The 20,687-nt window shown below is 39.8% G+C and overlaps 4 protein-coding genes across 4 annotated transcripts in view; all 4 read left to right on the top strand.

Moving 5' to 3' along the window:
- The window catches only part of LOC144644465 (uncharacterized), a 53,443-nt gene that overhangs the window by 1,429 nt on the left and 31,327 nt on the right, over positions 1 to 20,687 (top strand). The gene's annotated exons all lie outside the window — the stretch shown is intronic.
- LOC144644478 (uncharacterized) lies at positions 1,553 to 3,312 on the top strand. Its single transcript, XM_078503975.1, has one exon. It carries the CDS (start codon positions 1,704 to 1,706, stop codon positions 2,148 to 2,150), a length of 447 nt encoding a protein of 148 aa, XP_078360101.1. The 5' UTR covers positions 1,553 to 1,703; the 3' UTR covers positions 2,151 to 3,312.
- On the top strand, positions 3,470 to 4,572 carry LOC144644479 (uncharacterized). Its single transcript, XM_078503976.1, has one exon. The coding sequence runs from the start codon at positions 3,616 to 3,618 to the stop codon at positions 4,057 to 4,059; it is 444 nt and encodes a 147-aa protein (XP_078360102.1). The 5' UTR covers positions 3,470 to 3,615; the 3' UTR covers positions 4,060 to 4,572.
- On the top strand, positions 5,714 to 19,429 carry LOC144642341 (uncharacterized). Its single transcript, XM_078501306.1, has 10 exons — positions 5,714 to 6,324; positions 6,792 to 6,947; positions 8,061 to 10,280; positions 10,769 to 11,014; positions 11,506 to 11,580; positions 14,729 to 14,917; positions 15,752 to 15,910; positions 16,809 to 18,041; positions 18,513 to 18,758; positions 19,241 to 19,429. The coding sequence occupies exons 1-10, from the start codon at positions 6,147 to 6,149 to the stop codon at positions 19,318 to 19,320; spliced, it is 4,782 nt and encodes a 1,593-aa protein (XP_078357432.1). The 5' UTR covers positions 5,714 to 6,146; the 3' UTR covers positions 19,321 to 19,429.

Here is a 20,687-nt window from a genome sequence, read left to right as displayed (position 1 = left end):
TGGACGAGATTTAACTAAAATAGCTGAAAAATTGGTCAAAATTTTAACTTTTGCTGAATCCCAGATATAAAAATTAAAACCCCCAGGGCACGACGCTCAAAAAAAGATTACTTTTTCTTATATGGAGTTATAAATATTTTCAATGCATTATATACCCAGAGCACACAAAACAACGGGCTGTACAAAAAGCATCCAGATAACGTCGTTATTTGACGAGCAGGGCATGGAGAAGACATTTTCATGCCAACAATACCAATTACACGATTTTAATCAAAAAGTTTTAATGTTGAAGCCGTTCTGAGAAATCGTCAAAAATGTAATTGATGCATATTCGAGAAATCGCATCCAGACCATCTACTCAGGCCCCGTCCACACTGACCCGGGTAAATTTGAAAACGGAGAAATTTGAAAACGCCGCGTAAAATGTTTTCCGTCCACATTAACCCGGGAAAATTTGAAAACGATACGCTTCATTAGTAAGTAAAAGTAAGGTAAAGTCTTTATGTAACGAGGGTAGCACTAAAATAACATAAAAAATACTAATAAATTGGTGGCCCAACTATTTACAATAAAATATAAAAATACACTATTTCACGCTCCAAGTCCAAACGCTCATTGGTGAGCGTTTTTGCTCCGTTTTTGGTGACCGAAAACGCCGTTTCAGTGTGGATGGTTGGCCTAACCGGAGAAAAAAAGATGCGTTTTCAAATTTACCCGGGCCAGTGTGGACGGGGCCTCAGACTGGAAGTTGTTCTGTCATGTAGCCGTCAACTGTCTGCGTGTTATGGTGTTATGAACGTATAAAGCTCTTTTTCATTAAACAAAAATCTAAAAAAAAATATTTTGTTCTCATACTGTTATTCATACTGTTTACATTTCCTTCTGTCAAAGCCTTACTCGGTGAATAACACTTCGTAAAGGTTGCGCACGGGTTATAGCGTAAGGCTGTTTAAAACTAAATGGGAGATTCTATTCCCTGAAAGAAATGCGGTTTTAAGGAGTAAAACGATTTTGAGAGGCGTTTTTTATCTAATGTTAAATAGGCCAGACCGTCAATATATTGAACTGGGCATTGCATATCATTTGCGTTTTCTTTTCCAAGGTGAAAAACTAAAAATGAAAAACCCTCGGCTAGCCGAAGAATTCAAAAGAGGCTCTATTCGCAGGATGGAAAGTGAAATTTTAAGCGGAGTAACAATTGATTGACTGGCAGGCGTCTGCCCTGCTGCCCTGTGGCTGCGACATGACTCACTTAGTGTGTCAGCACCTTGTACATGCTTTGCGGTCGTTTGTCATTTGTTTCATTTATAGCTTGCTTTGAAAACCTTCTATTTGTCTACGTATACACTGATTAGTCCTGTAATCATCTTTTGGCCGTGTCTTCGCGCACTCAAGATAACATCATTCAAAGTGATTACAGAAACTGAAAGGGTACGTATACATTGCGGCAAAACAATCGGTTTTGGAGCCGAAATAATCGTCCATGCAAGAGCGTGACGCCTGAGTTGTGCTGGGGTCACCACCTTGCTACGTGCAGCAACTTCCTGCGCACGCACTGTTTGGACACTGTTTTCCACGAAATTGGGTTTCCAAAATAAAACGAAAAATTCAATAGCGAAAGAATTACACTGAACACCTGACACTTCTCCGTCGTCGCTCCTTGAAGCCCTCGCAGAAGCGTTCAACAGCGCCATATTCTTAGCATGCCTTGGTCAGCATCTCAACAAAGGAGGCTCGGATACGAGAAACAGTTACTTGAGCAGTACTTTCGCGGAAACCGTGTGACTTGGATCGACCCAACTGGTAACACTAAAGTCGAGATCAGAGTAACATGCACCAACAACAAAGAGTACACCTTGAGGATTTACATCCCTGGTGACTATCCTAGTTCCTGCCCTCAAATGGTGATCAGCAACCCTTCCTCTTGTCTGAGGAAACGCGACGGAAGCGTAATGAATTCAGGAAGCGTTGACGACCACACTTGGGGAAGCAGAGATGGCTGCACACAGATTTGCCATTACAAGCCAGCGGAGTGGACAGATGACAACACGTTTTACCAAGTCACCATGAAAGGTTTGATTTGGCTGGAGGCTTATGAGGCACATCTTCGTACTGGGAATTCCCTCAGTAACTACTTGCAGCACTATTAGAAACAGTGGACAATTGCAACATTTAAAATGTAGTAAACAAGGTAGAAAAACGTTTGTGATACTCCTGTTTCGAATAACTGAATTAACTAAGAGAAAGCTATAGCCGACCTTTAATAATATTTATATCGTTATGTAATGGATAAGAAATTAGTCGTTGAGGTTTATAAGTCTATCGTTCTTGTGAAAAGTGTAGAAAAATGCAGATACTGATGTATCGCTAGTATAACTCCATTTTATATAAATGATCAAACAAGTCGAAGGAGTTCCTGCTTTTCCTGGAAACAACATCAACGAAAGCCTGCGGCGATATACCGGAAGCTGGAACCTAAACACAGTTGAAGTTATTTATTAATCCTTTTAAAATAACATGTCACTGGCACTATATATGTACGGTGAAAAAAATCCAATCACTGGCTCGACGTCCCTGTTAATTGTAGTCAAAAAGCGAAAAGGGCAAGCAAGAAGCAATTTTATAACTGGCTGGGGAATATAGTTCCTCGAATTCAGTATACCCCTGTGAATACTGTAAACCGTTCGCAACATTTTAAGCGGATTCTTTGCGTAATAATTAATGTGATCGCTAGTAAAGATCATACAGCCCCACAAAACTGCTTGCTTGGTACTCTCCTGAAGATAGAAGTCAACATTATTATTTTTGTTCAAGGTGTCATGGTAATTACCGAATGACTTGTAAAACTGAAACCCAAACCAAATCGACAGAACTATAACCGGAATGCAGCCATCAAATGGTGTTTATTCTGTTAATTTATTTCTTGTGTAGGGTACACATGCAAACTTCAAATACAAGCCAAAGCGAAATATTTTACCACGGAAGAAGCCAAAAATCTGCATAAGAATTGGTGTAGAGCTTTCCCGGAAAACCGGTATCCCACTTGAACCTGTCTCCTTCGATTCGTCAGCAGCTGGCAAGCGACCAAATAAAAGGTCTCGAGCGATATAATAAAGAAGGAACTTCTCCGGCCGAGTTTCGAAAATGATAATGAATACTCGGATCAAATGCTAAGGGGGTGATTTTTCTTCCTGCGTGTCGACAGCTTCATTGGTGAATCTTGAAAGTTATATTGCGTTAGTAAACCTGAAACCGAAAACGTCATGACCCAAAACCCGTTCGACTTTTTGAAAAAACCCTAATGCCAAAGATCTAAATTGACAAAAAGTCTTCAGCCATAAAAAAAAAACATTAACTTAAAATTGAATGATGAAAACGCAAACAGATGCGTTTTGCCTTGAAAAGTCATACACCAAAACAATCGTCAAACGTCTTAGGCAAAAAGTTCTAAGAAAAATAACAAATGTTGTGAAGGGCAGGTCGTGCGCACGCAACGCTTTCTAAGAAATCTAGTTTCGTATAAAAACAAAACAGCATAACAGCTCAAATATTTCTGCAGCTGCTCCTAGAAACCTTCGCAAAAGAGTCCATTAGCTTATTACATGTACTTTCATCATGCCTTGGTCAGCATCTCAGCAAACGAGGCTTGCATTTGAGAAAGATTTGCTTGAACGTTATTTTCGAAACCGTGTGACTTGGGTCGACCCCAGAGGCAACACTCGAGTCGAAATTAAAGTAACATGCACCAACAACAGAGAGTACACCTTGAGGATTTACATCCCTGGTGACTATCCTAATTCCTGCCCTGAAATGGTAATCAGCAACCCTTCCTCATGTCTGAGGAAACGCGACGGAAACGTAATGAATTCATCAAGCAGTAACGACCACACATGGGGAAGCAAAGATGGCTGCACGAAAATTTGCCATTACATGGCATCAGAGTGGACCGACGACAACACGCTGTACCAAGTCACCATGAAAGGTTTGATTTGGCTGGAGGCTTATGAGGCTCATCTTCGTACTGGGAATTCCCTCAGTAATTACTTGCAGCACTATTAGAAACAGTGAAAAATTGCAAAAATTAATATGGACTAGCCAAAAGCGAAGAGACACTTGTGACCTACATGTGAACCTCGGTACTAGATAGGTCTGCATAGATATGCCTCTTGTAATAGACAAAATAAAATCCAGTTGTTTCGGCTTATAAGTTTGCTGATTAGTGTTGCAAAGATTGTTGGAAAGTGCACTTTATGTAGCAGTAGTATTTATGTAGATTTTTCGTCGCGATCTGTGCAAAGAATTAGAGTTCCTGCTTTTCTTGGAAATAACATCAAAGAAACCCTGCTGATTTATCGGAAAGCGGATATTGCTTCCCGTATAATGATCTTTCTTGATTTAGTGTTTAACTAGAACTCTGTACGATAGATAAAATTCGTTTCAGAATACCATCACTGCAGTCAAAAGCGAGACGCCGTACAACGCAGTTGAGAAGAGGGGGGGGGACATTTCGTCTTCCCTACATAGATTTACATACACTATAGCCCTTAGTAAACCATACGACTTTTAAGCTTATTAGCATCGTTAGCCCATTATGTCAGACATGTTATCAGTTACACGAGTATGTGTTTCCTAACCACTACATGTACCTGACTTGGATCCGCTTTACCTTACATAACGTCTTCCTTTTAGTACCAGTCACAGTTTGTTCAAACTCCCCACAATTGTTGCCTGTGAAAAAAGCCTGAATTTAATTGGTTTGGTTTTCCTGATTAAAGAATGTGTGACTGTAAATAATAAACACCCAACATCCACCCGGCACTGCATTTTTTTTCCTGCGATGAAATGCAAGTAATCATAAACAATTCACTGCTAAATAAATTTTTTAAGTCTATATTTTTAAACCTGGAGGATTTCGTATAAGCTGAAGCCTACATGTAAGTAGTAACCTTCCATGATAAGATGCGTGGCACTTGTGTTTTTGCTCATGAACTAAAACTGAAACAAAGAAACTCGACCTTAAGACGAAAGAGCTGACAGAGGTCCATAAGATATGTAAACTAATTATCATGTGCATACAGTTATTTTTAAATCTACATTTCGGTTTCTTTACGCAGATTTGCTTCTTCGGTTTTTTTCATTGAATACAGTCGCCTTGAGCAAAAATTCCCCTTCACAATTTCGCCACAGTATCACCGACGATAACCTGAAAGATGGCTTGCATCATTACAAGGTCTTTTGCATCCAGTTCATTGTGACAGTTGTGCGCTTGAATTTAGCATACATGGCAAGTCTGTTTATCTGTTCGTCTTCTGTTTTAAGTACAGCTTCAAATCATCCTCAAAGAATAATTAAAGATGAATTCCAGTCCGTACTGCGCAATCTCGGCTGCAATGTTTATGTGAGCCCACTAAGTGAGCCCACCACGAACGAATGTTTACAAGCAAAACTAAAAATTCCGCGACAAACTTACCTTTTTTTTCATTATTAACGCCAGATATCCTTGCAGAACAAATAATAACGAGTAGAAGAACCTTGACGCTATTTCAAACCGACGTTTCAGCTCATCGGAAACTCTTGAACGAAACGAACTGTAATGGCGGACTAAAAAACTTCATGTATGCTGTCACCGAAGTGTAACGTTTCAACGAATTCAAAACAAAAACGAAAACAAACCCTGATTCTGCGCAGTACGGACTGGAAATCAGCTTTAACCGTTAGTATTAGTGTAGCTTTTAGTTTTTAGCAGTGTCCCCTAATAAGTATGGTATTATTTTCCAGGATATAAGGTTTTGACACTTAAATAAAGTTTCTTATCTTATCTTATCTTAATATGACAGTGAAGAGAGGGAAAGATCTTGTTTTTCTAAACAGCGAAGCAAAAATACAAGTGCCTGTGATGACGTAATGAATAGGCAGATGGTTTCCGAAAATAACATTTCGGTAAGCCCTAAATTTATATGTGGCTGGTAACCAATCAAATCCCGAAATGATAAGAAGGGGGTTTTCCCGAATTCCGAGAATCTGCAGTTCTATGAAACGCTTAGTTGCATTTCTGTCGTTGCGCATCGACAGGTTTTAGCATCATTTGGGAAACTCGAGTAAAATCTCTTCACGTTACGTTTAATAGCAACCTAAAGTTTAGAATTATGTCACAATCTAAAACGAAATTCGATTTGGCAAAGATCAAAGAATCGATGAAGTGGAGTAAACTCACCTCCAATAAGAAAGTGTCTGTCGTGGCAGGATTCTTGTTCCTTGTTACTGTTCTGGCTGTGAGTCTTGTTTTGATATTTGTGATTCCCAAAAAATCTCTTGGAAAGAAAGGTAAGTACATACAGCAGTAGTTTCAGTAGTCATTATAAAAAAAGCCTCAGCTGAACTAAACATTAATTCGTGTTATTAACTACATGATCAGTGCTTTTACGTATAATATAAAGCAGAGGATGGGCAAAGAATAAAATGCTTTGCTTTGCACATTCTGCAGAGATTGATGCGTAGTCAGTTTCATCTGTTCAAATATAACATTCCGGTTTTTCGGTGTATAAAATCACTCACTAGCTTCTACTGAACCGTCTGCACGTCTACCGGAGTCTAACATAAATTGACTTTATAAAGCTAGGGATGAAGCGACTTTCAGTTGAGAAAATATCACGTCATTGAAGTAGTTCAGTATTCAAATCGGTTTATTCCTATGCCCATTATCCACTGCACCAGTAAAATAATCAAATCCATCTATCGCTCCAGTCTCAATTTATAAAAACATTTTAATCGTATTTTATCTTCCAATACAGACGAACAGGACAAACGAAGTTTGGGTACATCGTTTGACTGCAGACAGAAGCCACTCTGTGACGAAAACGCTGCCTGTTCAGCTGATCTAAAAGACGAGCAACGTTACATTTGTGTTTGTAGCAGTGGCTTCCAAGGGAATGGCTCTGTTTGTCGAGGTAATAGAAAGAATTTAATTCCAAACATAGTAAGACCTATATCTATCGTTTCTGTTGTCTTTCCGTACTTCGCTTGTGCTAGTCTGACGCCGAGGGCATCCATGCAGTCAGTGTAAAACGCGCACTGCAGACTGCAGACTGCGGACCGGGGTAAAATGCAAACTGAAAGTGAAATGCAGCCTGCAGACGACAGACCAGGGGTGAAATGCAGACCGTAGGGTATGCAGACGTTTTGCACTGGCAGCTACTGGCGATTATGAAGTTGAATTAATAGGCAGACAAGATATGTATTAAACGTTTAGTTTCAACCGGTTTTCAATTACCCCTGGTCTGCAGACTGCCACCCACAGTCTGCAGTCCGTGCTTTACAATGGATCGGGCATTCTCGGGCTAAAGCCCGAAAAAACGAAACGAAACCACCTAAACAAAACCACCGGAACAGTCAAAACGGTCGAGACGAACGAAACAAGTGGAGTGAAAACAAGTCACAGGTTAGCGTCACTTGTTTAGGTGATTTCGTTCCGTTTCGCTCGTTTAGGTTGTTTCAGCGGTTTCGATTGTTTGTCTTCAATTTGTTTCGTTTTTTTCTTTCGTTTTTTCGGGTTTTAGTAAATGAAGTAGCCAAATTTGATTCAGGCAATGACACCCCTTTACAGTCTAGCCTTGCGTAGGCTGGGATTTGATTGTACTTTACTTTAAAGCTGATTTCCAGTCCGTACTGCGCAGACTCGGGGTTTGTTTTCGTTTTTGTTTTGAATTTGTTGAAACGTTACACTTCGGTGACAGCATACATGAAGTTTTTTAGTCCGCCATTACAGTTCGTTTCGTTCAAGAATTTCCGATGAGCTGAAACGTCGGTTTGAAATAGCGTCAAGGTTCCTCTACTCGTTATTATTTGTTCTGCAAGGATATCTGGCGTTAATTATGAAGAAAAAGGTAAGTTTGTCGCGGAATTTTTAGTTTTGCTTGTAAACAATCCTTTGTGTGGGCTCACATAAACATTGCAGCCGAGATTGCGCAGTACGGACTGGAATTCATCTTTAAAGGTTTGTGAGGTTTCAAAGCGGTTCACAGCTTTATAACTATTGTTATTGTTATTATTATCTTATGCAGATATCGATGAATGTTTATCCCAAGAACTTTATTCGTGCCCTTCTTACGCTAGTTGTCAGAACACCGTTGGTTCCTACAAGTGCAGTTGTCTTCCTGGATACCAAAGTGATGGACAATCGTGCACGGACATTGATGAATGCAACCTAGGTGTTCATAATTGCAGTGTCCATGCACTTTGCAATAATACCATTGGCTCTTATAATTGTACTTGTCTTGAAGGATTTCTAGGAGATGGAATTTTATGTCAAGATGTTGATGAATGCAAAGTGGCCAATATGCACAATTGCAGTGCTCATACACACTGCAATAATATTATGGGCTCATATGTCTGCAGTTGCGGTAAAGGATTCCAAGGAGATGGAATTTCATGCCACGATATTGATGAGTGCAAGACCAATATGCACAAGTGCAGTGCTCATGCACACTGCAATAACACTATTGGCTCCTATGGCTGTACTTGTCATCAAGGGTTCAAAGGAGATGGATGGACGTGTCATGACATTGATGAATGCAAAGCCAATACACACAACTGCAGTGTTCACGCCCTCTGCAATAACACTATTGGTTCCTATGGCTGCAATTGTCTCCCAGGATTCAAAGGAGATGGATGGTCATGCCGTGACATTGATGAATGCAAAGCCAATACACACAACTGCAGTGTTCACGCCCTCTGCAATAACACCATTGGCTCTTATGGCTGCAATTGTCTCCCAGGATTCACAGGAGATGGATGGTCATGCCATGACATTGATGAATGCAAAGCCAATACACACAACTGCAGTGTTCACGCCCTCTGCAATAACACTATTGGTTCCTATGGCTGCAATTGTCTCCCAGGATTCAAAGGAGATGGATGGTCATGCCGTGACATTGATGAATGCAAAGCCAATACACACAACTGCAGTGTTCACGCCCTCTGCAATAACACCATTGGCTCTTATGGCTGCAATTGTCTCCCAGGATTCACAGGAGATGGATGGTCATGCCATGACATTGATGAATGCAAAGCCAATACACACAACTGCAGTGTTCACGCCCTCTGCAATAACACTATTGGTTCCTATGGCTGCAATTGTCTCCCAGGATTCACAGGAGATGGATGGTCATGCCGTGACATTGATGAATGCAAAGCCAATACACACAACTGCAGTGTTCACGCCCTCTGCAATAACACCATTGGCTCTTATGGCTGCAATTGTCTCCCAGGATTCAAAGGAGATGGATGGTCATGCCATGACATTGATGAATGCAAAGCCAATACACACAACTGCAGTGTTCACGCCCTCTGCAATAACGCTATTGGTTCCTATGGCTGCAATTGTCTCCCAGGATTCACAGGAGATGGATGGTCATGCCATGACATTGATGAATGCAAAGCCAATACACACAACTGCAGTGTTCACGCCCTCTGCAATAACACTATTGGTTCCTATGGCTGCAATTGTCTCCCAGGATTCAAAGGAGATGGATGGTCATGCCGTGACATTGATGAATGCAAAGCCAATACACACAACTGCAGTGTTCACGCCCTCTGCAATAACACTATTGGTTCCTATGGCTGCAATTGTCTCCCAGGATTCAAAGGAGATGGATGGTCATGCCATGACATTGATGAATGCAAAGCCAATACACACAACTGCAGTGTTCACGCCCTCTGCAATAACACTATTGGTTCCTATGGCTGCAATTGTCTCCCAGGATTCAAAGGAGATGGATGGTTGTGCCGTGACATTGATGAATGCAAAGTCAATACTCACAATTGCAGTGTTTATGCCCTCTGCAATAACACCATTGGCTCTTATGGCTGTACTTGTCACCAAGGGTTCAGAGGTAATGGATGGTCGTGCCGTGACATTGATGAATGTAAGGATGGGATTCACAAGTGTCACAGAAACGCAGCATGCACGAACACTAAAGGCTCTCACCAATGCACCTGCGTTTCTGGATTTCATGGGGACGGTCAAGTGTGTAGAGATGACAACGAATGTCTGGATGGATCACATGATTGCAGTTCCGACGCGTCTTGCAGGAACACTGTGGGTTCTTATTCGTGTTCATGCAATGACGGTTTCCGTGGAGACGGTCGTTCATGTTCTGACATCAATGAGTGCAGAGATAAAAGTCATCTTTGCAACGCTGATGCCACCTGCGTTAACAAGCCAGGCTCTTACAGCTGCTTCTGCAGAAAAGGATACAGTGGCAATGGACAATTCTGTAATGGTAAGCACTTGATCAGCAAGTATGATATGAGTTTTATCAGAATCTTATTAGAGTTTTATCAGAGTTAATCTTATTAGAGTTTTATTAGAACTTAGTAGTTTTCTTTTGATATCCGTGCTTGGTTAAGTATCACGTCTTTATTATTAACTAATGAAAGTGACATCTAATAGAACATCGTTTACTTCACTGAAGATAATGTAGATTGAGGAAAAATAATGAATTGAAAAATTTTCATCGGCTATATGTGATAAATGAAGAACATACTATAGACGATCTGTCTTACTTTTCTTTAGACATCGATGAATGCAGAGATGGGACAAAGTATCACGTCTTTATTATTAACTAATGAAAGTGACATCTAATAGAACATCGTTTACTTCACTGAAGATAATGTAGATTGAGGAAAAATAATGAATTGAAAAATTTTCATCGGCTATATGTGATAAATGAATAACATACTATAGACGATCTGTCTTACTTTTCTTTAGACATCGATGAATGCAGAGATGGGACAAACAAATGCAGCTGGAATGCGCATTGCATTAATACACGAGGCTCTTACACCTGTAGCTGCAGACTAGGTTTCCATGGTGATGGGATGTCATGTCGTGAACGCGATGAGTGTGAAGAAGGTGTTCACGACTGTCATCGCAAAGCTGTGTGCGTTAACACATGGGGATCATACCGTTGCTCTTGTCTTAAGGGATATCACGGAAATGGCAAACAGTGTAAAGGTTAGAAAGTCATACAGATCCTAATGTATAAATCATAATCATTAGTTACAAACCAGCTTGAATAATAGTGGATAGCAACCTGAGGTAAATTAAGGCAAGTAACTCCATCAAATTACAAGTTTCTCTCTGCGAGAAGATGGGAGGCAAAGTTTGCATTTACGCCACGTCACTGCGTTAAACATTTTAGAGCCTTTCTATTCTGATTTCTGAGTGCATGATAGATTAGACTATCTCGATAGATTAGACTTCTTTTAAATTGTCTAAATTGTTGATAATAAAATATACCTTCTGCAGTCAGTATTTAGTGATGTGAAGAAGTTACAGTACTGTGATTTGTTCAACCCTGTCAAAACACCTCTATTTTAAGGACACTTTAGTAATTTACTTGTTAACCAGATGGGCAATGTTTTTATACAGGCAGCAATGCAGATCTGGAGAATAATTTTCAGTAGTTCTCTTGAGTTTTCTCACATTTTCTTTTTCTTTTGCAGCTTCTTCTGCCAGAACTTCAGTGCCTCGCTACGGACTTGTTCTTGTTTTTGTCGTCGCTTCTCTGTTATGGCTTTGTAGTTGAAGACTTCGAAGATGCTTCATGGATGACTTTGTAAATAGCTATATATTCTAGATCTTGAAAGAAATTTTAATTTTAAATTCAGAACTGTCCATTAATCTTTTCCAAATCTTTTAAATTCACAACTTGAGGTTTTTTAAAGCACTGTACGCGACCTCATTTCTAACCAGTTTATTTAAATACAATTAGGCCTAGTTGTACAATGCTTCTAGTAACGTTAATTAAAGAAAAATATGTTAGCAGTTTGCTGTTATCTCTTCCTTTGGGGGTTAAATTTCCAATAAGCGTTACGAGGTTCATAGAAGCTCTTGTTTTTCATAAACGAAAAAATTCAAACACGTAGTACATTATGAGCTAGAATTCAAAGTTTTAGTAAAAAAAAAATGATCAGCCGCAACATCAATGAAGGTAAAACTGTCGAGTCTCCCCCTTCCAGTAGTCAAAACAACGCCCAGAATCGCGGCGAGCACAAAGGACCGCTGACAAGGCGCTGCATAAAGACGTCGGTCCACATCATCATTGAATTCTTCCTCACATTCACTGAATTCTTTCCTTTCTGCTCCACGCTGTTCGCTGTTCGTGGGCTTTGGGTAAACTCTCGAAAACTGGCATGTTCACTTTCCAGAGCTAATCAAAACTGATGTAGGGCTCAAACTCATTTGTTTACTGGAGTTCATTATAAATAATCTGTTTATCCCAATGGAGGCATCGCCTAGACTTGAACCCAGGAATTGCCACTTAATTATTACATTCGCAGCGTTACAATTGAGCGAGATTAAAGACCAAGACTAATTTTTCTTGTTGTTAAAACAAGGTCGGTCCCACCACAAAAATATCGTTATTAGATACTACCCAGTTACAGCAAGGCGCCCAAAAGTGTGACCACTTTTAATTTATTCACATTCTTTCGTGCAGATTTAATCCAATCAAAAGCCGTGGATAGCTTGCAGTTGACTTCTGATTGGATTAAACCTGCACGAAAGAATGTGAATAAATTAAAAGTGGTCACACTTTTGGGCGCCTTGCTGTAACAGGGGTCGTGGCGAAAGCACTCGAATACCACAGAACCAATTTTAATGCTCCCGCTACCATATTTACGTACTACCTAGATTTTTCTTAGTGCTTTTACCTTAGCTTAGAACTCAGTAAAACTCGTACTAGTGCTCTGGCAAGCAAAAACGCTATTTTTCTAGTAGATCTTTTTTTCAACTCTCGAGATCTCGAAGAGTTTGAAGAAAACTCGAAGATTTCCGAAGTTTGGAAGGTTTTGCGGATACTTTCAGAAATTTTCAGAATGTTTTGCTCCTCTAGTTTTATTTACACATGCAACATGCATCGCATCCTCGGAGACCCAGGGGCAGTTAGTGCAACAGTTTATTCCTTCGTTTCGCCCCACTAACTGCCCCTGGGTCTCCGAGGATGCATGCATCGTTCTGCTTAATTTTTGGACCTTATGAATGGGCGCTTATTCGAGGTGGGCGATTTAATATTCGAGGCTGGGGGCTAATTAAATTTTCGTCCTTTTCAACAAGTAGTAAGTTTATTTTGCAGCAAAATAACCAATAATAACAACACGAGAAGATATATAAATGCAGAATATAAACTGTTCGTTGAAACTTTTTTAAAAAATGCTAAGAAAACTTGGTCTTCGGGGAAGTCTCTTAGTAGTACTTAGTCAATCAATACTCCTCTTGTGCACTTCAGTTTTTTTTTTGGAGGTAGGGGTGGGCTTCACCGCGGTCAAACGTCTCAGGCAGGTTTTCTTTCCATTTCGCCGTTTTTTTGTTCAAATTGAAGTGTTATTAAGAGCAAGCATAGATAAAAATAGTTGCCGAGTGAAAGCATAATCCCATTCCCTCAGGTAAACCAGTGTTTTTACTTTTTAAATGTTTCGCATCCGAACCTAAGGTGCTTTGACAAATGGCGCCAACAAGTCCGCATATCGCTATTTTCAAACACGTAGAACTTTTTTAGTAAGGCTCCAAAAAACTTAGTAAACCCTTAGGATACCGGTTATGTATCGAATTTTGAACTGTGAAAATTAAAACCTTATCTTTGCAGTACTTTTCTTATTTTTTGCATATTTCTGTCGTTTGACCGCGGTGGAGGGGTGGGCACTTATTCGAGGCTGAGCGCTTATTAATTTTTCCCACCTTCAGAGTGGGCGCTTATTCGAGGTTGGGCGCTTAATCGAATAAATACGGTATATGCAAATGTTTTTTTTTTTGTTTTTTGTTTTTGTTTTTGTTTTTTATTATTATTATTGCAAAAAAATATCACTTACAAAACAAAATACAAAAAAGATACGTCAACTACTCATTACTTATTTTACAAATACTTAGGCTGCACTACAATACAATACTCGCGTTTCTTATAATTTGACACCGTATACTATTTACAACACTTACACTACTTACAATACGATACTTTAAATTTGTATAACATATTTAATCTTATTACAGTGTAATTTATTTTGTTTTTGTTCTTTTTTATCTTACATCACATCTATAGTTTGTTGTCCCAGTCTTGGTACATTGTACAGGTGTATATATATAACTATATTTTTATCATTATCAATAATAACAAAAAAGTGCACATTACATAAGATAATAGCAGGACGTATCGATAAAAGGAAAAAAGCAAAAAAAAAACAACAACAACAACAACAAAAAAGGGGCACCAAAAAAAAAAAAAAATTCAAAATGAAGAGCGAGACCGCAATCCTAATGTGAAGGCTTTGGAAGAAGAGTGGAGTTGTACAAAACAAAAATTGAAATGCAATAGAGGACTATCTAATAAACAGGTAGATGGAAGTCACAGTTTATTTGAAACGGTTCCATTTTGAGTTATATTTCTTAACAGCGTTCGTCTTATAAGCAAAACATTTTTCGATATATGCAAATGTTGTCTTTTAGTAGCTTCAGAGAGACGTCTCGATGTACAGGTCAAGGGGTTTACGAGATAAGTCCCCGAATCAACCAATGATGATCTTCATAATCTAAAAGGGGGTTTCCCCGATTTCTGAGAATCTAAAGTTCTAGGAAACGCTTAGGTTGCATATCTCTTATGTCTGTTGTTGCATATCAAGAGCGACAGCTTTTAACTTATTTTGTGCCCCCTACCTTGTGAATTTTCTTAAATTGTAATGGGGACAAAAAGTATCATGTCACAATCTGAAACGAAATATCAAAGAATCGATGGAGTGGAGAGTGAACATACATCCACTTGGAATAAGAAAACGTATATCGTAGCAGGATTCTTCGCGTTCCTAATTCTGGCTGTGAGTCTTGTTCTGATATTGGTGATTCCCAAAAAATCTTCTGGAAACAAAGGTAAGTGCAGACCGCAGTAGTTTCAGTAGGTAATTAGACTGGAAATACCCCAGCTAAACTAACTCAATACTGTTATTGCATGTACAATAAACAGAAGGTGAGTTAAGTATTAAAATGCTTTGCTTTGCACATTTTAGCTCATTCTGCAGACATCTGATACATTGGTACGTGCGTAGCCAGTTTCCCGTTGTTGTCACTTACTGGAGTGGTTTACAAATCGGTGTGCGACAACTGCAGAAGCTTGCAGACTGCAGACCCTGAGACTTTCTAAGTAATTATTTACATGCAAAGTGCATGTGAATGTTAGCGAATATTTGGAACGGAAGCGACATGAGATGGCGGTCAATGGCTTCCCTGATAACAAGCGTGTGTTTATAGGGACTGAAATTACTTTTACATCTTTGATTCCTTTATCCGTAACGAAGCCATCCTCCGCCGTCTTGACTCCCTGAAGCTTATAGCGTTAGATTCAGCAGAATTTTTCGACTAATCAGTTATACGCGTGTTCTTTATATCCACCTTAGTGAATAAGACTAAATCATGATACCATTACCATTGTCACTCCGGCTAACCGGAGTATTACCATATCCACTGAATTAGTGTTTCAGTAAAATAAACGTAAATTTCAGACCTTATAATGAGACTGATTATTATTATTATTATTATTATTATTATTATTATTATTATTATTTCATTAGTTCGCGTATCGTAGAAAACCGCAATATTATTTAAGATAAACCCAATGAAAACTCAAAATGAGTATCTACAGATGTATTGACATATCGCTTCATTATCAATTTATAAATCCCTTTGACTCTGTTTCGTCTTCTCCAGCAGAAGAACAGGACAAAAGAACTTTGGCAACATTGTTTGACTGCAGACAGAAGCCACAATGTGGAGCCAACGCCACCTGTACAGCTGATCTAAGAGACGTGCAACATTACACTTGTGTTTGTAAGAATGGCTTCCAAGGGAATGGTTCTGTTTGTCGAGGTAATGCAAAGCATGATATGCCGATCATAATGAGGCCTTGCATATCGATCGTTTCCCTTTTCTCGTCAGTATTTCACTTGTGTTAATGCAAGCTGTCTCTTGTTGTATAGTAGTAGCCCTTCACTCCTTCTCAGGAGCATAGGACATCAACAGTCTCTCGCCATAGCCTCCTGTCCTGTGCATCCCTCTCTAGCTGGTACCAACTTTTGCCCATGGAATTGACCTCTGCTTCTAGCGCACGTCTCCAGGTGTTCCATGGTCCTCATCTCAGAAGCCACCTGAGCTGTTTTGCCTGCAGCATAATATAATATCCTAACGTTCCAAGTTCCTATCTTAGAGATCGTCATAGGAGATAGAAAAGTCCGACCCTGTGGTATCGTATCCTCGCGGCTTTCATCACATAGCGTCCTATTCCTCCCCTAAGGGGCCTTTCCCCCTTCCCAGAATCGGCTACCTTAAAAGATTAGTTGATGTTTCGGTTTACAGGGTGGGGATGCTGGCCCCACGCCCAACCGCCAACCTGGAGTGCCATGTTGCTTTTTTGTCTGACCTCTCTCCCGTAGACCATTCCGGCATGGTTGAACCTGCCAGGAACGCGAGGCTCCCGCCGGCACAGCTCTGGGTCGCAATGGCGCGCAAGGTTCCCCGCCACGTCAAGGCAAAGCACCAGGGCAAGACAACGTTGTATGACAACGTTAAAAAAAGAAAAGTCTGATTTAATCAATGATTATCATATGACTATGTTGAAACAATGAAAAGCTAGTCAATGACCTTTTCTTAGCCAATTAAGTTCCCGGGATTTTATTGCATTATAACTGAGCAATCCATAATAAATGACAATCGACGTTTCTGAAAGGTTCAGCTTTAATAGAACCATTCCTACTATTCTCTTTTGTAGATCTCAATGAGTGTTTATCCGGAGAACTGTTTTCGTGCCCTTCTAACGCCAATTGTCAGAACACAGTTGGTTCCTACAAGTGCAGTTGTCTTCCTGGATACCAAGGTGATGGACGATCGTGTACGGACATTGATGAATGCAACCTAGGTGTTCATAATTGCAGTGTCCATGCACTTTGCAATAATACCATTGGCTCTTATAATTGTACTTGTCTTGAAGGATTCCAAGGAGATGGCATGATGTGTGAAGATATTGATGAGTGCAGGGCCAATATCCACAACTGCAGCACTTATGCCCATTGCAGCAACATGATTGGTTCATATAATTGTAGTTGTCATGAAGGATTCGAAGGAGATGGCTTGTTGTGTGAAGATATTGATGAGTGTAGGCTGAGGAGCCACAACTGCAGCACTTATGCCCATTGCAACAACACCATTGGTTTTTATAACTGTAGTTGTCATGAAGGATTCCAAGGAGATGGCATGTTGTGTGATGATATTGATGAGTGTAGGCTAAATATCGAAAACTGCAGCATTTATGCCCATTGCAACAACACCATTGGTTCTTATAGTTGCAGTTGTCATGAAGGATTCCAAGGAGATGGCATGTTGTGTGAAGATATTGATGAGTGTAGGCTAAATATCGAAAACTGCAGCATTTATGCCCATTGCAACAACACCATTGGTTCTTATAGTTGCAGTTGTCATGAAGGATTCCAAGGAGATGGCATGTTGTGTGAAGATATTGATGAGTGTAGGCTAAATATCAAAAACTGCAGCACTAATGCCCATTGCAACAACACCATTGGTTCTTATAGTTGCAGTTGTCATGAAGGATTTCAAGGAGATGGTATGTTGTGTGAAGATATTGATGAATGTAAGGATGGGACTCACAAGTGTCACAGAAACGCAGTTTGCACAAATGCTGAAGGCTCTTACAGATGCACCTGCCGTTCTGGGTTTCATGGTGACGGTAAAGTATGTCGAGATGTGGACGAATGTCGGGATGGATCACATGACTGCAGTGTGGATGCGAATTGCAAGAACACTGTGGGTTCTTATTCGTGTTCCTGCAATGGCGGTTTCCGTGGAGACGGACGTTCGTGCTCTGACATCAATGAGTGCAGCGATGGAAGTTATCTTTGTGACTCTGATGCCAGCTGTGTTAACAAGCCAGGCTCTTACAGCTGCCTCTGCAGAAAAGGGTACAGTGGCGATGGACGATACTGTGTTGGTAAGCACTCGATCAGTATCAAGTATAGTATGAGTTTAATGAATAGCTCGTTTTCAATTTACCCCTTGATGTCTGCTCGGTTTACTGGAATTTAATGCATACCCAAAAGTGCCCTGGATTTAGTATCAGGTCATTAATCAATGAAAATGGTATTTGAAATAACATCGCTCATTTTACTGGAGAAAATTCGTGCATCAGGACGCGCTTGGAGTGTCAAGTCGCGTTTGAACGAAAAAATGTGTTTGGTTAAGTATGTGTAGATTATCCCCTTTTTAACTTTTGAATTTATTTTAATATGATCTACTAGGCAAACCGAAACGTCATTGATAACTGAACACACTAAACACTGTGATCTTTATAAGGATTTAGTTGGGGAACCGTAGATTGAAGAAAAATAAATTGGAAAATTTTCATTGGCTATATGTGGTAAATGACGAACATACTAAAACGATCTGTTTTACTTTTCTTTAGACATCGATGAGTGCAGAGATGGGACAAAAAAATGTAGCTTGGATGCCCGTTGCATTAATACACGAGGCTCCTACACCTGTAGCTGCAGACCCGGTTTCCATGGTGATGGGATGTCATGTCGTGACCTCGATGAGTGCGCAGAGGGTGTTCACGACTGTCATAGCAAAGCTATTTGTGTTAATACACGGGGATCATACCGTTGCTCTTGTCTTGAAGGATATCACGGAAATGGCAAACAGTGTCAAGGTTAGAAAGTCATTCAGATCCTGATGTATTAATCATAATCATTAGATACAACCGGCTTGAATTATAGTGGATAGCAACCTGAAGAAAATTAAGCAAAGTAACTCCATCAAATTGAGTCTCTTCGCTCTGAGAGAAGATAGAAGGCAAAGTTTGCATTTACGCCACGTCCCTGCGTTAAACATTTTAGAACCTTTTCATTCTGAGTGCAGATCTGCGCACTGAATAATCGATACACTCCTTTTAAATTGTCTAAATTGGTGACAATATAATATGCCTTCATCAGTCAATTTTAAGCGATATGAAGAAGTTAGAGGACTGTGATTTGTTCAATCCCTGTCAAAACACCTCTATTTTAAGGGCATCAGTAATTAACTTGCTTATCAGATGGGCAATGTAGTTATACAGGCAACAATGCAGATCTGGAGAATAATTTTCAGTAGCTCTCTTGAGTTTTCTCAAATTTTCTTTTTTTCTTTTTGCAGCTTCTTCAGCCAGAACTTCAGTGCCTCGTAACAGAGTTGTTCTTGTTTTTGTCGCTTTTCTGTTATGGCTTTGTATTTGAAGACTATGAAGATGCTACATGGATGACTTTTTAAATAGCTATATATTCTAGAGCTTGAAAGAAATTTTAATTTTAAATTCAGAACTGACCTAGAGTCGAAAACGTTTTGATTTTAAGAACTTTGATGACTTTTTTTTTATCCTTTTTCGAAATTATTTTTTATCGTGCAACATTATGACACCACTAGTAAAGTTAATAAAAGAAAAATATGTTAGCATTCTGCTGTCATTTCTCTCTATGGAGGTAAAATTTCCAATAAGGATTACGAGGTTCATAGAGTCTTTTAAAGAAGCTTTTGTTCTGCGTCAACGAGGAATTGCAAACACGTAGTACATGAGCTAAAATTCGAAGTTTTATGTAAGAAGATAGATCGGCCGCAGCATCCATGAAGGTAATAAAAATTGTCGAGACTCCCCTTCCAGTAGTCAGAACACCTCCCAGAGTCGCGGAACCGACTGTTTCCCACGACGAGCACGAAAGACCGCTGACAGGGCGCTGCATAAAGGCGTTGGTAAACTTCCACAGAGAATTCTTCCTCACATTCACTGAAAATTCTTTTCTTTCTGCTTCTTAGTTATTAGATACCCAGTTAACAGGAGTTGTGGCGAAAACACTTGAATACCACAGAACCCATATTGATGCTCCCCGCTACCATATTTTCGTACTACCTAGATTTTTCTAAGGCCCGGTTCAGACGCCGATCTTTTCATGAGCCGAACCTAATTCTTTGAATTAAGTACATGAAAAGATCGGCGTCTGAATCAAATTAGAACGGCTATTTCAATTTGGAACGGCTCACCCGTTCTTCCCGCCTGGCTTGGCCGAGAATTTTGCCTGTGGAACGCCTTTGGAACGGCTTTGATTCAGACGCCGTACTTTTCATGTGCCGATCCTAATTCATAAATTATTATAATGTATTTGACTGGTTTTATTGGAACTGTATCAGGAACGGCCTCGGAACGGCCGAAACTGAGTACGGCGTCTGAATCAAGAGGCGTACTTTTGTCAATTTGGGTCGGTCCAAATTCGAATTGAGTTCGGCTCATGAAAAGTACGGCATCTGAACCGGGCCTTATTTTTTACTTTAGCTTAGAACTCAGTAGACCCCGTACTAGTGCTTTGGCTTTAGCAGATTTTTTTTTGACTCTCGAGATCTCGAAGATTTTCGAAGAGAACCGAAGATTTTTCGACGTTCGAAAGGTTTTGCGGATACTTTCAGAAATTTTCAGATTTTTTTGCTCCTTTCATTTACACATGCAACATGTATCGGTATGCTTAACTTGACTGTATTCATATATAAAAATGTTGTCTTATAGTTTAGCTGCAGAAAGACGTCTCGATGTAGAGGTTAAGGGGTTTCCGAGATA

The sequence above is a fragment of the Oculina patagonica genome, chromosome 2 (genome assembly GCF_052425735.1).
Source record: "Oculina patagonica isolate OP01 chromosome 2, crgOcupat, whole genome shotgun sequence".
In the NCBI taxonomy this organism is placed as follows: Eukaryota; Metazoa; Cnidaria; class Anthozoa; order Scleractinia; family Oculinidae; genus Oculina; species Oculina patagonica.
This window is presented reverse-complemented; position numbering and strand designations above follow the sequence as displayed.